The 17,500-nt window shown below is 53.5% G+C and overlaps 1 protein-coding gene and 1 long non-coding RNA gene across 4 annotated transcripts in view; one reads left to right on the forward strand and one right to left on the reverse strand.

Annotated features, from left to right (window-relative positions):
• Nucleotides 1-17,500, forward strand: part of LOC116958544 (uncharacterized) — a 93,231-nt gene that overhangs the window by 20,725 nt on the left and 55,006 nt on the right. For 2 of the 3 annotated variants that reach the window (XM_076064967.1, XM_076064968.1), the window contains 3 exons: nucleotides 3,337-3,458; nucleotides 8,523-8,656; nucleotides 14,235-14,418. In XM_076064967.1, coding sequence (XP_075921082.1) covers nucleotides 3,337-3,458; nucleotides 8,523-8,656; nucleotides 14,235-14,418 — 440 coding nt within the window. The remainder of the gene's footprint in view (nucleotides 1-3,336; nucleotides 3,459-8,522; nucleotides 8,657-14,234; nucleotides 14,419-17,500) is intronic. The other variant, XM_076064966.1, reaches the window with a different exon arrangement.
• Nucleotides 13,128-14,203, reverse strand: LOC142923946 (uncharacterized). The gene is made up of 3 exons (XR_012941023.1): nucleotides 13,894-14,203; nucleotides 13,742-13,842; nucleotides 13,128-13,646 (listed from the first exon to the last, which is right to left on the reverse strand). It is a non-coding gene; the product is annotated as an uncharacterized LOC142923946 (long non-coding RNA).

Consider the following 17,500-nt stretch of genomic DNA (forward strand, 5'->3'; position numbering starts at 1 on the left):
CATCAAAAAAGTAACCTGCAGCGCCACACCTATTACCATCATTAGGGGAAAAATGGTGATCCAATCTCCGACCCCCAGGAACAGGTTTGCAGATTTTTGCTGAGCATTTTTGTGAAGTCCTGGTGGAGGGGAAATCTCTCGACATGGGAAACATCGTGGGACAACGTGGGGATGACCCTGCTGAGGCTGCGGTGCCCCAAATATTTGAAGAAGCCACCCCCTGTGAGTGGCTGGCTGAGGTGCCATCTGTTGAGGAAGTACTAAAGGCGATCCAGAGTCTGAGACCAGGAAAGGCACCGGGTAGAGATGATCTCCCAAGCGAAATGCTGAGGGAGGGTGGCGTTTGTGCACAGACTGCCCTACATGACATCATAACAACAGTCTGGACACACTGGACGGGTTCCGCAGGATTGGAAGGATGCCCTGGTGGTCCCCCTCTTTAAGAAGGGGGACCGCACAGACTGTAACAACTACAGGGGCATCTCACTCCTCAGTGTGCCGGGAAAGGTCCTGGCAAGGATTATTCAGCATCGCCTTGCCATGCACGCTGAGGAGAGGCTTGCGGAGCCCTAATGCGGTTTCAGGAAAGGGCGGTCCTGCACGGATGCCATATTTTTTGTCCGTCTGCTACAGCAGAGGTGTAGGGAATTCCAACAAGACCTACATCTCTGCTTTATTGACCAAGTAAAGGCCTATGATACCATTAGTAGGCCTGGGCTCTGAGTTGTTCTTCGTGCATTCGGAGTCCCTGATCCTCTGCTCATGATCATTCAGGACCTTCATGATGGTGAGCGGGCCCGGGTAAAACTACGTGGCCGGGAGTCGGAGCCATTCGCTGTACACCTTGGGGTGCGACAGGGATGTCATCTGGCTCCCACATTATTTAACATCTATTTTGACCACGTAGTTCATGAGGCCTTCAATAGCTGTACCAGGGGAATCTCCGTCTGGTACAGATATAATGGGAGGCTGATCGATGCCCGGGTGCGGTCAAGGGATGGCTCCCTGTTGCTCAGCCACGTTATGTATGCCGATGATCTGGTCATCGCTGCTCACTCAGAGGAGGAGTTGGAGGCGCTGCTGCTGAGACTGGAGCGTGCCACTAAGAGGTGGGGCCTTACCATCAGCCCCACCAAAACTAAGCACCTGCCTGGGTATTTTGTACCATCGGACACTCCACCCCCACAACTCCCAATCGGTGATGGGGCAGTTGTGGAGAGAGTGGAGAGTTTCCCATACCTGGGCAGTGTGCTTATGACTGGCTCCATTTTAACAGCAGAGGTCTCACTCCGAATCAGTCGAGCGGCAATATATTTTCATCGGTTGCGTAACGCTGTGTGGAAGCTACCTGGTCTGTCGCTCCGCACTAAGCTTCAGGTCTTCTCGGCCACGGTCATTCCCTCCCTTCTCTACGCTTGCGAAACGTGGACCCCCCTAATGGAACATCTTCGCCGGTTAGAAACATTTAGGCTGGCCTGCCTACGATCCATCCTGGGTTTAACCAGACTGGATTGTGTGAGGAGCTCACAAATCCTCGAAAGATCTGGGCAGGGTCCCATCGGTGAGCTCCTCCGGCAGGCAAGGCTGCGATGGCTGGGTGATGTAGCCCGCATGCCCAGCCACCGCATGCCGAAACAGCTTTTGTTTGGCCGGATTGAGGGGGCTAAGCGGGCGCGGCACGGGCTAGAGAAGAGATGGAGTGATGTGGTACAGGAGGACGTGGAGCTGAGTGGACTTGCCGATGACTGGTACCAGCGGTGTCAAGATCGGCCTCTGTGGAGGAGGCTCGTGAAGGATGCTACTGGGCAGTTGGAGGCAGTCGCCCTCCAACAACAACGGAGGGCGGAGGAGCGATGCTCAGAACAACGAGCGGAGCGCCGGGTGGCTGAAGCACAGCAGGTTGGCACAGTAGGGGGCACAGGTGGTGCATCAGCCAGTCATCTCAGTCAGTCGACCCGTGGCACCTGGGTCTGCCCAGTGACCTCCTGCCAGCGGGCGTTCGGCACTTCGAGTGATAGCCTCAACGTGCACATAGCCTGGCACAAAGCGCCGTGGTGACGTCACCGCCATGTAGCGGCGAATGGCGGTTGTTGTTGTTGCTCCTCGCTACTAGCAGCACTTGCCCTTACAGCCCTGCTGTAGGCTACCTGGGGGAGCTTTGTCTGTGTGTCTAACACTGCACTTGCCCCTACAGCCCTGCTAGAGGCTACCTGGGGGAGCTTTGTGTGTACATCACAGGTGGTGCTACTCGCTACTAGCGGCACTTGCCCCTACAACCCTGCTAGAGGCTACCTGGGGGAGCTTTGTCTGTGTGTGTCTAACACTGCACTTGCCCCTACAGCCCTGCTAGAGGCTACCTGGGGGAGCTTTGTCTGTGTGTGTCTAACACTGCACTTGCCCCTACAGCCCTGCTAGAGGCTACCTGGGGGAGCTTTGTCTGTGTGTGTCTAACACTGCACTTGCCCCTACAGCCCTGCTAGAGGCTACCTGGGGGAGCTTTGTCTGTGAGTGTCAAACACTGCACTTGCCCCTACAGCCCTGCTAGAGGCTACCTGGGGGAGCTTTGTCTGTGTGTGTCTATCACTGCACTTGCCCCTACAGCCCTGCTAGAGGCTACCTGGGGGAGCTTTGTCTGTGTGTGTCTAACACTGCACTTGCCCCTACAGCCCTGCTAGAGGCTACCTGGGGGAGCTTTGTCTGTGTGTGTCTAACACTGCACTTGCCCCTACAGCCCTGCTAGAGGCTACCTGGGGGAGCTTTGTCTGTGTGTGTCTTAACACTGCACTTGCCCCTACAGCCCCGCTAGAGGCTACCTGGGGGAGCTTTGTCTGTGTGTGTCTAACACTACACTTGCCCCTACAGCCCTGCTAGAGGCTACCTGGGGGAGCTTTGTCTGTGAGTGTCTAACACTGCACTTGCCCCTACAGCCCTGCTAGAGGCTACCTGGGGGAGCTTTGTCTGTGTGTGTCTAACACTGCACTTGCCCCTACAGCCCTGCCAGAGGCTACCTGGGGGAGCTTTGTCTGTGTGTGTCTAACACTGCACTTGCCCCTACAGCCCTGCTAGAGGCTACCCGGGGGAGCTTTGTCTGTGTGTGTCTATCACTGCACTTGCCCCTACAGCCCTGCTAGAGGCTACCTGGGGTAGCTTTGTCTGTGTGTGTGTCTAACACTGCACTTGCCCCTACAGCCCTGCTAGAGGCTACCTGGGGGAGCTTTGTCTGTGTGTACATCACAGGTGGTGCTGCTACTCGCTACTAGCGGCACTTGCCCCTACAGCCCTGCTAGAGGCTGCCTGGGGGAGCTTTGTCTCTAGCTCTGTCCCCATGGCCCTCAGTGAGGAGGGCCGCCAGGTCCCTGGGCCTACATGAGGTGGCCCCCCACTCGGACCGCTGGGCCCTCTGCTGGACTGACCTCTCCGTGGGCCTTGAGCGGGCCCTCAGCCTGAAGGCCCACCAGGTGATCAGCTCCTGGACACCCCCCTGTGTGGAGAGTGAACCACTCCCCCTGTCTCTCTGTAGCCCCTGTGTCTCTCTCCCTGTGTCTCTCTACCTGTGTCTCTCTCCCTGTCTCTCCCTGTCTCTCTAACCCCTGTGTCTCTCTCTCCCTGTGTCTCTCTCTCCCCCTGTCTCTCTCTCCCTGTCTCTCTAACCCCTGTCTCTCTCTCCCTGTGTCTCTCTCCCTGTGTCTGTCTCCCTGTGTCTCTCTCTCCCTGTGTCTCTCTCCCTGTGTCTCTCTCTCCCTGTCTCTGTAGCCCCTGTCTCTCTCTCTGTCTCTCTCTAACCCCTGTGTCTCTCTCTCTCTCTGTCTCTCTCTAACCCCTGTCTCTCTCTCCCTGTGTCTCTCTCCCTGTGTCTCTCTCCCTGTGTCTCTCTCTCCCTGTCTCTCTCTAACCCCTGTCTCTCTCTCCCTGTCTCTGTAGCCCCTGTCTCTCTCTCCCTGTCTCTCTCTAACCCCTGTCTCTCTCTCTCCCTGTCTCTGTAGCCCGTGTGTCTCTCTCTCCCTGTGTCTCTCTCCCTGTGTCTCTCTCTCCCTGTCTCTGTAGCCCCTGTGTCTCTCTCTCCCTGTCTCTGTAGCCCGTGTGTCTCTCTCTCCCTGTGTCTCTCTCTCCCTGTGTCTCTCTCTCCCTGTGTCTCTCTCTCCCTGTCTCTCTCTAACCCCTGTCTCTCTCTCCCTGTGTCTCTCTCCCTGTGTCTCTCTCTCCCTGTCTATGTAGCCCCTGTGTCTCTCTCTCCCTGTCTCTCTCTAACCCCTGTCTCTCTCTCTCCCTGTGTCTCTCTCCCTGTGTCTCTCTCTCCCTGTGTCTCTCTCCCTGTCTCTCTCTCCCTGTCTCTCTAACCCCTGTCTCTCTCTCCCTGTCTCTCTAACCCCTGTCTCTCTCTCCCTGTCTATCTAACCCTGTCTCTCTAACCCCTGTGTCTCTCTCCCTGTCTCTCTAACCCTGTCTCTCTCTCCCTGTGTCTCTCTCTCTGTCTCTTTCTCCCTGTCTCTCTAACCCCTGTCTCTCTCTCCCTGTGTTTCTCTCCCTGTGTCTCTCTCCCCTGTCTATCTAACCCTGTCTCTCTAACCCCGTGTCTCTCTCCCTGTCTCTCTCTCCCTATCTCTCTCCCTGTCTCTCTCTCCCTGTCTCTCTAACCCCTGTCTCTCCCTGTCTCTCTCTCCCTGTCTCTCTCTCCCTGTCTTTCTCTCTCCCTGTCTCTCTCTCCCCGTGTCTCTCTAACCCTGTGTCTCTCTCTCTCTGTCTCTATCTCCCTGTCTCTCTCTCCATGTCTCTCTCCCTGTCTATCTAGCCCCTGTCTCTCTCCCTGTGTCTCTCTCCCTGTCTCTCTAACCCTGTCTCTCTCCCTGTGTCTCTCTCCCTGTCTCTCTAACCCTGTCTCTCTCCCTGTTTCTCTCTCCCTGTCTATCTAGCCCCTGTCTCTCTCTGTCTCTCTCTCCCTGTGTCTCTCTCTCCCTGTGTCTCTCTCCCTGTCTCTCTCTCCCTGTGTCTCTCTCTCCCTGTGTCTCTCTCTCCCTGTCTCTCTCTCCCTGTCTCTCTCTCCCTGTCTATCTAACCCTGTCTCTACCTGTGTCTCTCTCTGTCTCTCCCCTGTCTCTCTCCCTCCCTCTCTCTCCCTGTGTCTCTCTCTCCCTGTGTCTCTCTCTCCCTGTCTCTCTCTAACCCCTGTCTCTCTCTCCCTGTGTCTCTCTCCCTGTGTCTCTCTCTCCCTGTCTATGTAGCCCCTGTGTCTCTCTCTCCCTGTCTCTCTCTAACCCCTGTCTCTCTCTCTCCCTGTGTCTCTCTCTCCCTGTGTCTCTCTCCCTGTGTCTCTCTCTCCCTGTCTCTGTAGCCCCTGTGTCTCTCTCTCCCTGTCTCTCTCTAACCCCTGTCTCTCTCTCTCCCTGTGTCTCTCTCCCTGTGTCTCTCTCCCTGTGTCTCTCTCTCCCTGTCTCTGTAGCCCCTGTGTCTCTATCTCCCTGTCTCTCTCTAACCCCTGTCTCTCTCTCTCCCTGTGTCTCTCTCCCTGTGTCTCTCTCTCCCTGTGTCTCTCTCCCTGTCTCTCTCTCCCTGTCTCTCTAACCCCTGTCTCTCTCTCCCTGTCTCTCTAACCCCTGTCTCTCTCTCCCTGTCTATCTAACCCTGTCTCTCTAACCCCTGTGTCTCTCTCCCTGTCTCTCTAACCCTGTCTCTCTCTCCCTGTGTCTCTCTCTCTGTCTCTTTCTCCCTGTCTCTCTAACCCCTGTCTCTCTCTCCCTGTGTTTCTCTCCCTGTGTCTCTCTCCCCTGTCTATCTAACCCTGTCTCTCTAACCCCGTGTCTCTCTCCCTGTCTCTCTCTCCCTATCTCTCTCCCTGTCTCTCTCTCCCTGTCTCTCTAACCCCTGTCTCTCCCTGTCTCTCTCTCCCTGTCTCTCTCTCCCTGTCTTTCTCTCTCCCTGTCTCTCTCTCCCCGTGTCTCTCTAACCCTGTGTCTCTCTCTCTCTGTCTCTATCTCCCTGTCTCTCTCTCCATGTCTCTCTCCCTGTCTATCTAGCCCCTGTCTCTCTCCCTGTGTCTCTCTCCCTGTCTCTCTAACCCTGTCTCTCTCCCTGTGTCTCTCTCCCTGTCTCTCTAACCCTGTCTCTCTCCCTGTTTCTCTCTCCCTGTCTATCTAGCCCCTGTCTCTCTCTGTCTCTCTCTCCCTGTGTCTCTCTCTCCCTGTGTCTCTCTCCCTGTCTCTCTCTCCCTGTGTCTCTCTCTCCCTGTGTCTCTCTCTCCCTGTGTCTCTCTCTCCCTGTCTCTCTCTCCCTGTCTCTCTCTCCCTGTCTATCTAACCCTGTCTCTACCTGTGTCTCTCTCTGTCTCTCCCCTGTCTCTCTCCCTCCCTCTCTCTCCCTGTCTCTCTCTCCCTGTCTCTCTAACCCCTGTCTCTCCCTGTCTCTCTCCCTCCCTCTCTCTCCCTGTCTCTCTCTCTCCCTGTGTCTCTCTAACCCTGTATCTCCCTGTGTCTCTCCCTGTCTCTCTAACCCCTGTCTCTCCCTGTGTCTCTCTCTCTGTCTCTCTAACCCTGTCTCTCTCTCTCCCTGTCTCTCTAACCCCTGTCTCTCTCCCTGTCTCTCTAACCCCTGTCTCTCTCTCCCTGTGTATCTCTCTCCCTGTGTCTCTCTAACCCTGTCTCTACCTGTGTCTCTCTCTGTCTCTCCCCTGTCTCTCTAACCCCTGTCTCTCCCTGTGTCTCTCTAACCCCTGTCTCTCCCTGTGTCTCTCTAACCCTGTCTCTCTCTCCCTCTCTCTCCCTGTCTCTCTCTCTCCCTGTCTCTCTCTCCCTGTCTATCTAACCCTGTCTCTACCTGTGTCTCTCTCTGTCTCTCCCCTGTCTCTCTCCCTCCCTCTCTCTCCCTGTCTCTCTCTCCCTGTCTCTCTAACCCCTGTCTTTCCCTGTCTCTCTCCCTCCCTCTCTCTCCCTGTCTCTCTCTCCCTGTGTCTCTCTAACCCTGTCTCTCCCTGTGTCTCTCCCTGTCTCTCTAACCCCTGTCTCTCCCTGTGTCTCTCTCTCTGTCTCTCTAACCCTGTCTCTCTCTCTCCCTGTCTCTCTAACCCCTGTCTCTCTCCCTGTCTCTCTAACCCCTGTCTCTCTCTCCCTGTGTATCTCTCTCCCTGTGTCTCTCTAACCCTGTCTCTACCTGTGTCTCTCTCTGTCTCTCCCCTGTCTCTCTAACCCCTGTCTCTCCCTGTGTCTCTCTAACCCCTGTCTCTCCCTGTGTCTCTCTAACCCTGTCTCTCTCTCCCTCTCTCTCCCTGTCTCTCTAACCCCTGTCTCTCTCTCCCTGTGTCTCTCTCTCCCTGTGTCTCTCTAACCCTGTCTCTCCCTGTGTCTCTCTAACCCCTGTCTCTCTAACCCTGTCTCTCCCTGTGTCTCTCTCTCCCTGTGTCTCTCTCCCTGTCTCTCTCTCCCTGTCTCTGTAACCCCTGTCTCTCCCTGTCTCTCTCCCTCCCTCTCTCTCCCTGTGTCTCTCTCTCCCTGTGTCTCTCTAACCCTGTCTCTCCCTGTCTCTCTCTCCCTGTCTCTCCCTGTGTCTCTCTCTCCCCTGTCTCTCTAACCCCTGTCTCTCCATGTCTCTCTCTCCCTGTCTCTCTAACCCCTGTCTCTCCCTGTCTCTCTCCCTCCCTTTCTTTCCCTGTCTCTCTCTCTCCCTGTGTCTCTCTAACCCTGTCTCTCCCTGTCTCTCTCTCCCTGTCTCTCCCTGTGTCTCTCTCTCCCCTGTCTCTCTAACCCCTGTCCCTCCCTGTGTCTCTCTCTCCCCTGTCTCTCCCTCCCTCTCTCTCCCTGTCTCTCTCTCTCCCTGTGTCTCTCTCCCTGTCTCTCTCACCCCTGTCTCTCTCTCCCCTGTCTCTCTAACCCCTGTCTCTCTCTCCCCTGTGTCTCTCTAACCCCTGTCTGTCTCCCTGTGTCTCTCTCTAACCCCTGTCTCTCTAACCCCTGTCTCTCTCTCCCTGTCTCTCTAACCCCTGTCTCTCTCTCCCTGTCTCTCTAACCCCTGTCTCTCTCTCTCCCTGTGTCTCTCTCCCTGTCTCTCTCACCCCTGTCTCTCTCACCCCTGTCTCTCTCTCCCCTGTATCTCTAACCCCTGTCTCTCTAACCCCTGTCTCTCTAACCCCTGTCTCTCCCTGTGTCTCTCTCCCTGTCTCTCTAACCCCTGTCTCTCTCTCCCTGTGTCTCTCTCCCCTGTCTCTCTCTCCCCTGTCTCTCTAACCCCTGTCTCTCTCTCTCCCCTGTGTCTCTCTAACCCCTGTCTCTCTCTCTCTCCCTGTGTCTCTCTAACCCCTGTCTCTCTAACCACTGTCTCTCTCTCTAACCCCTGTCTCTCTCTCCCTGTGTCTCTCTAACCCCTGTCTCTCTCTCTCCCTGTGTCTCTCTCTAACCCCTGTCTCTCTAACCCCTGTCTCTCTCTCCCTGTCTCTCTAACCCCTGTCTCTCTCTCTCTCCCTGTGTCTCTCTCTAACCCCTGTCTCTCTAACCACTGTCTCTCTCTCTCTAACCCCTGTCTCTCTAACCCCTGTCTAGACGGTGAACCACTTTCCCGGCATGCTGGAGCTCTGCAGGAAAGATTGCCTGGCCAGGAACATGCAGCGGATGAGCCGACTGTTTCCCAGCCTCTACTCGGACAGCGTACCTCGCACCTGGTGCCTGCCACACGAGTACGCGGTGGCAAACCCGATGAGCCGTGAAGCTCTTTGCACTCACACACACACACACACGCGCGCAGCACTTGCCCCTGCAGCCCTGCTAGAGGCTACCTGGGGGGGAGCTTTGTCTGTGTGTGTCTAACGCTGCACTTGCCCCTACAGCCCTGCTAGAGGTTACCTGGGGGAGCTTTGTGTGTGTGTGTCTGTGTCTCTGTGTGTGTCTCTGTGTGTGTCTCTGTGTCTCTGTGTCTGTGTGTGTGTGTGTCTGTGTGTGTGTGTCTCTGTGTGTGTCTCTGTGTGTGTCTCTGTGTCTCTGTCTGTGTGTGTCTCTGTGTGTGTGTCTCTGTGTGTGTCTCTGTGTCTCTGTGTGTGTCTCTGTGTGTGTGTGTGTCTCTGTGTGTGTGTCTGTGTGTGTGTCTCTGTGTGTGTGTCTCTGTGTGTGTGTCTGTGTCTCTGTGTCTCTCTGTGTGTGTCTCTGTGTGTGTGTCTCTGTGTGTGTCTCTGTGTGTGTGTCTCTGTGTGTGTGTCTCTGTGTCTCTGTGTGTGTCTCTGTGTGTGTGTGTCTGTGTCTCTGTGTGTGTCTCTGTGTGTGTCTCTGTGTGTGTGTGCGTATCTGTGTGTGTGTCTCTGTGTGTGTCTCTGTGTGTGTGTCTCTGTGTGTGTGTGTCTGTGTGTGTGTGTGTGTCTGTGTGTGTGTGTGTCTCTGTGTGTGTGTGTCTCTGTATAGTGCGGCAAAAACAACCCCCTACCTCCCCGTGGTGCCGGACGGGCAACGTTATCGTGGACAATGCCGTGGGGGGAGGGCCAATTCCGATTGGCCTTTCCCCTCAGGGCGTTTGTGACCACCACAGCGGCTAAATGGGGGCTCTGGACGGGTGCGAGGGGCTGGTAACCCCTCCACCTTCAATTCATTACCACTAAACCACGTGACAGGCGTCTATGACGTCTCCTGGCCAAACCCCATCAGGCGGAGCCAGGAGATTGAATCTTTACCCTCGGGGCTCCTCCAGAAACAACGAAAAGCCACTTCGTGTGGCCACGTGGAATGTTCGAACGCTCACTGCGGAGGAGAGGTCTGCCACTCCTCTGTCGGGAGCTGGACCGGTACCGCCTGGATCTCTGTGGCATTCAGGAGGTCCGGTGGACCGGCTCTGGCTCCTGCCACCATGAGGGGTGGACAGTCCTCTACTCGGGGCAGGAGACTGCCAAACAACAGGGAGTGGCTCTTCTTCTGAACAAAAGAATGAAGGGGGCGTGGGAGCATGGCGGTGAGGTGTGGGAAGCTGTAAGCCCCAGGCTACTTTGGGCTTGCCTTCCCATCAACCGGAGGCGAGGAGTGGTGGTCGTGGTTACTTATGCCCCCACCGAAGACGAACATCCGTGGAGGGATGCAGGCAAAGCCGATGATTCAGATGCCTGCTATGACCTCCTGTCATAGGTGCTGGCTAAAGTGGCCCATCGGAATAGAATCATCTTGTTGGGTGACTTCAATGCCCGAGTTGGTCATGATGCTGGCACCTGGTCTGGAGTGATTGGAAGACATGGGCCAGATCAGCTCAATAACAATGGTAGGAGGCTGCTAGATTTTTGTGCAGCCCATGGGCTTGTAATTGCCAACACGCTGTTCCGGCATCGACGCATCCACACAACATCGTGGATGCATGCCGGGCCCAAGCAAGAACATCTGCTGGACTACATAGTGACGGACCAGTGGATGCGGGCCCATGTCCTTGACACCAGGACCTACCGTGGAGCTGATCTGCCCTCTGACCATCGACTTGTCATCTGTAAGATGCGCCTGCCATTCTTCCACTCCAGTGGTGGGTGTACACCCAGGACCCCATTCTAACCTAAGGTGGCCTGGTCTCAGTTATCTGATGAAAGTTGCAAGCGAGAATTTCATCATCGCTTGCGGCTGGGGTTGGCATCGTCCCCCACTCCTCCTGATGTCGAGGGTAAATGGGCGAGGTTTAGGACTCTGACTCATGCAGCTGCAATGGCTGCTTTGGGTACATGGCCCAGACCTCCCCAGAGACCCTGGCTGACAGAGGAGGTGTTCAGGATGGTTGAGAAAAAGCGACAGGCCCACTCTCATCAGCTACAGCATCCACATCAGAGAATGAGGAGGCTTACCGTAGCCTTCGATCGGAGGTTCGGAGAGCCGTGAGGCGCTGCAAGGATGGGTGGTGGTCGTGGGTTGTTGAGGAGATGGAGTCTGCCTCAGTGACCCGCGATCACAAATCTCTATTTAACTCCATCAAAAAGTAACCTGCAGTGCCACACCTATTACCATCATTAGGGTAAAAAATGGTGATCCAATCTCCGACCCCCAGGAACAGGTTTGCAGATTTGCTGAGCATTTCTGTGAGGTCCTGGGGGAGGGAAAATCCCTCAGCCAGGAAAACATCGTGGCACAAAGGTGGGATGACCCTGCTGAGGCTGCAGTGCCTCAAATATTGGAAGAAGTCACCCCCTGTGAGTGGCTGGCTGAGGTGTCATCTGTTGAGGAAGTACTGAAGGCGATCCGGAGTCTGAGATCAGGAAAGGCACCGGGTAGAGATGGTCTCCCAAGTGAAATGCTGAGGGAGGGTGGCGTTTGTGCACAGACTGCCCTATATGACATCATAACAACAGTCTGGACCACTGGATGGGTTCCGCAGGATTGAGAGGATGCCCTGGTGGTCCCCCTCTTTAAGAAGGGGGACCGCACAGACTGTAACAACTACAGGGGCATCTCACTCCTCAGTGTGCCGGGAAAGGTCCTGGCAAGGATTATTCAACATCACCTTGCCAGGCACGCTGAGGAGAGGCTTGCGGAGCCCCAATGCTGTTTCAGGAAAGGGCGGTCCTGCACAGATGCCATATTTTCTGTCGTCTGCTACAGCAGAGGTGTAGGGAATTCCAACAAGACCTACATCTCTGCTTTATTGACCTGGTCAAGGCCTATGATACCATCAGTAGGCCTGTGCCCTGGGTTGTTCTTCGTGCTTTTGGAGTCCCGGATCCTCTGCTCACAATCATTAAGGACCTTCATGACGGTGAGCGGGCCCGGGTAAAACTACGTGGCCGGGAGTCAGAGCCATTCCCTGTACACCTTGGGGTGCGACAGGGATGTCCTCTGGTTCCCACATTATTTAACATCTATTTTGACCACGTAGTTCGTGAAGCCTTCCATAGCTGTACCGGAGGAATCTCCATTTGGTACAGATATAATGGGAGGCTAATCGATGCCCGGGTGCGATCAAGGGATGGCTCCATATTGGTCAACCACGTTATGTATGCCGATGATTTGGTAATAGCTGCTCATGCAGAGGAGTTAGAGATGCTGCTTCTGAGACTGGAGCGTGCCACTAAGAGATGGGACCTTACCATCAGCCCCACAAAAACTAAGCACCTGCCTGGGTATTTTGTACCATCAGACACTCCAACCCCACAACTCCCAATCGGTGATGGGGCACTTGTGGAGAGAGTGGAGAGTTTCCCATACCTGGGAAGTGTGCTTATGACCGGCTCCAGTTTAACAGCAGAGGTCTCACTCCGAATCAGTCGAGCGGCAATATCTTTTCATCGGTTGCGTAATGCTGTGTGGAAGCTACCTGGTCTGTTGCTCCGCACTAAGCTTCAGGTCTTCTCGGCCACGGTCATTCCCTCCCTTCTCTACGCTTGCGAAACGTGGACCCCCCTAATGGAACATCTTCGCCGGTTAGAAGCATTTAGGCTAGCCTGCCTACGATCCATCCTGGGTTTAACCAGGCTGGATTTGGTGAGGAGCTCACAAATCTTTGAAAAATCTGGGCAAGGTCCCATCGGTGAGCTCCTCCAGAAGGCAAGGCTGCGATGGCTGGGTCATGTAGCCCGCATGCCCAGCCACCGCATGCCGAAACAGCTTTTGTTCGTCCGGATTGAGGGGGCTAAACGGGCGCGGCACGGGCTAGAGAAGAGATGGAGTGACGTGGTACAGGAGGACGTGGAGCTGAGTGGACTTGCCGATGACCGGTACCAGCGGTGTCAAGATCGGCCTCTGTAGAGGAGGCTCGTGAAGGACGCTACTGGGCAGTTGGAGGCAGTCGCCCTCCAACAACAACGGAGGGCGGAGGAGCGACGCTCAGAACAACGAGCGGAGCGCCGGGTGGCTAAAGCACAGCAGGTTGGCACAGTAGGGGGCACAGGTGGTGCATCAGCCAGTCATCTCAGTCAGTCGACCCGTGGCACTTGGGTCTGCCCCGTGACTTCCTGCCAGCGGGCGTTCGACACTTCATGTGGCCTCAAGGTGCACATAGCCTGGCACAAGCGTCGTGGTGACGTCACCGCCACTTAGTGGCGAATGGCAGTTGTTGTTGTCTCTGTGTGTGTATCTGTGTGTGTGTGTCGGTAGGGGAGCGATAGTGTAGCGGTTAGCGCGCTGCGCTATGAACCTGGCGACCCGGGTTCGATTCCCGCTCACAGCCAACACCAGTGACGATTATCTGAACCGGTCCCGGGCCTCCCCTAGGTCGACTCAGCCTCAAATGAGTACCTGGTGCGGTGTGTAAACATTGCCACTAGGGAGACAAAGGCGGTCGGGCGTGGTGCTGGCCACCCACCCCCTCGTGTACCGTTCCGGCCTTCATAGGTGCTCGCTAACAGCACTTGCCCCTACAGTCTGTTAAGGCTATACGGGGGATCTTTGTTTTTGTCTTTGTTGTGTGTGTGTCTGTGAGTGTCTGTGTGTCGGTAGTCTTCATACGCGCTGCTGCTCGCTAACTGCACTTGCCCCTACCGCCTGTTACAGGCTACACGGGGGAGCTTTGTCTTTGTCCAGCAGAGGCACTCCCTCCTCCCTCTCTCTGTCTTCCTGTGGTGAGATGTTGACTACCTCGCCTGGTCTACAGGAGGTCCTGGGTTCGATCCCAGACTCGGACGATGCCTGCTGCTGCTGTATAGTTATGTATGGCTAGGAGATGTTGACTACCTCGCCTGGTATACAGGAGGTCGTGGGTCCCTGACGAGAGATGTTGACTACCTCGCCTGGTCCACAGGAGGTCGTGGGTTCTATCCCGACCCTGACAATGCCTGCTACTGCTGTATATTTGTGTGTGGCTAGGAGATGTTGACTACCTCGCCTGGTATACAGGAGGTCGTGGGTCCCTGACGAGAGATGTTGACTACCTCGCCTGGTCTACAGGAGGTCGTGGGTCCTGACTAGAGATGTTGACTACCTCGCCTGGTCTACAGGAGGTCGTGGGTCCCTGGCTAGAGATGTTGACTACCTCGCCTGGTCTACAGGAGGTCGTGGGTCCTGACGAGAGATGTTGACTACCTCGCCTGGGCTACAGGAGGTCGTGGCTTCTCTCCCAGACCCTGACAATGCCTGCTGCTGCTGCTGCATATTTGTGTGTGGCTAGGAGATGTTGACTACCTCGCCTGGTCTACAAGAGGTCGTGGCTTCTCTCCCGGACCCTGACGATGCCTCGCTACTACTGCTGCTGCTGCTGTAGATTTGGAGTCTGCGTCTCTCTCTCTCTCTCTGTCTCTCTCAACCCCCTCTCTACCACCACCCCCATCTCTCTCCCCTACTCTCTCTCCCCTACTCTCTCTCCCCGTCACCCAGCCGAGGGCAACTGCTCTCCTGGTGCAGGGAGAAGGGCAGCATCACGAGCGGCTTGGGCAGCGGACGAGTCTTCATCGTGAAGCCACACAACGGTTGCCAGGGCCGGGGAATCTTCCTGACTCGGACGCCCTGCACGGACCTGCAGCCCTTGGAGAGAGCCGTGTGTCAAGAGTACATCGCCAGGGTATACAGCTAGCACTAGATACACACGTAGCTCTGAATACAATCACACACAGCTCTACATGCACACACACACACACCGTGCATAAGCACACACACCCTGCATACACACACACACTTTACATACACACACACTCTAAATACACACACACAGCTCTACATGCACATACACACACACTCTACATACACACACACACACTCTACATACACACACACACACCCTGCATACACACACACACGCACTACATACACACACACACACTCTACATACACACACACACTCTACATACACACTCACACACTCTACATACACACACACACACCCTGCATACACACACACACTCACTACATACACACACACACACCTCTACATGCACACACTCTACATACACACACACACACTCTACATACACACTCTACATACACACACACACTCTACATACACACACACACACTCTACATACACACACACACTACATACATACACACACACACTCTACATACACACACACTCTACATACACACACACTCTACATACATACACACACACACTCTACATACACACACACTCTACATACACACACACACTCTCATACACACACACACACTACATACACACACACACACTCTACACACACACTCTACATACACACACACTCTACATACACACACACACTCTCATACACACACACACACTACATACACACACACACTCTACACACACACACTCTACATACACACACACTCTACATACACACACACTCTACATACACACACACACTCTCATACACACACACACTACATACACACACTACATACACACACACACTCTACATACACACACACTACATACACACACACTCTACATACACACACACTACATACACACACACACTCTACATACATACAAACACACACTCTACATACACACACACACACTACATACACACACACTCTACATACACACACACACTCTGCATACACACACACACTCGACATACACACTCACTACATACACACACACACTCTACATACACACTCTACATACACACATACAAACTCTACATACACACACACACTCTACATACACACATACTCTACATAGACACACACTCTACATACACACACACTCTACATAGACACACACACCTACTCGGCATATACACACACACTACATACACACACACTACATACACACACACTACATACACACACACACTCTACACACACACACACTCTACACACACACACACTCTACATACACACACACACTCTACACACACTCTACATACACACACACTCTACATACACACACACACTCTCATACACACACACACACTACATACACACACACACTCTACACACACACACTCTACATACACACACACTCTACATACACACACACACTCTCATACACACACACACTACATACACACACTACATACACACACACACTCTACATACACACACACTACATACACACACACTCTACATACACACACACTACATACACACACACACACTCTACACACACACACTCTACATACACACACACACACTCTACATACACACACACACACTACATACACACACACTGTACATACACACACACACTACATACACACACACACACCTACTCTACATACACACACACACTCTACACACACACACACACTCTACATACACACACACACACTACATACACACACACACCTACTCTACATACACACTCTACATACACACACACACTCTACACACACACACTACATACACACACACACACACTCTACATACACACACACTCTCCATACACACACTCTACATACACACACACACACACTCTACATACACACACACTCTACATACACACACACACACACACACTCTACATACACACACACTCTACATACACCAACACACACTCTACATACACACACACTCTACATACACACACACACACTCTACATACACACACACACACACTCTACATACACACACACACACTACATACACACACACACACTCTCCATACACACACTCTACATACACACACACTCTACATACACACACACACACTCTACATACACACACACACTCTACATACACACACACACTCTACATACACACACACTCTACATACACATACACACACACACTCTACATGCACACACACACACTCTACATACACACACACACACTCTACACACACTCTACATACACACACACACTACATACACACACACACTCTACATACACACACACACTCTACATACACACACACACTCTACATAGACACACACTCTACATACACACACACACTCTACATACACACACACTACATAAACACACACTCTACACACACACACACACTCTACGTACACACACTCTACATACACACACACACTCTACATACACACACACACACCTCTACATACACACACACACACTACATACACACACACTCTACATACACACACACACTCTACATACACACACACACTCTACATAGACACACACACCTACTCGGCATACACACACACTACATACACACACACTACATACACACACACTCTACATACACACACACACTCTCATACACACACACACACACTACATACACACACACACACTACATACACACACACTCTACATACACACACACTACATACACACACACTCTACATACACACACACTCTACATACACACACACTACATACACACACACTCTACATACACACACACTCTACATACACACACACTCTACATACACACACACTACATACACACACACTTTACATACACACACACACTCTACATACACACACACTCTACATACACACACACACTCTCATACACACACACACTACATACACACACACACTACATACACACACACACTCTACATACACACACACTACATACACACACACTCTACATACACACACACTACATACACACACACACTCTACATACACACACACACTCTACACACACACACTCTACATACACACACACTCTACATACACACACACACTACATACACACACACTGTACATACACACACACACTACATACACACACACAC

This window comes from Petromyzon marinus, unplaced genomic scaffold (genome assembly GCF_048934315.1).
Source record: "Petromyzon marinus isolate PM22_M1 ecotype Great Lakes invasive population unplaced genomic scaffold, UKy_Petmar_22M1.pri1.0 PM_Scaffold_94, whole genome shotgun sequence".
Classification (NCBI taxonomy): Eukaryota; Metazoa; Chordata; class Hyperoartia; order Petromyzontiformes; family Petromyzontidae; genus Petromyzon; species Petromyzon marinus.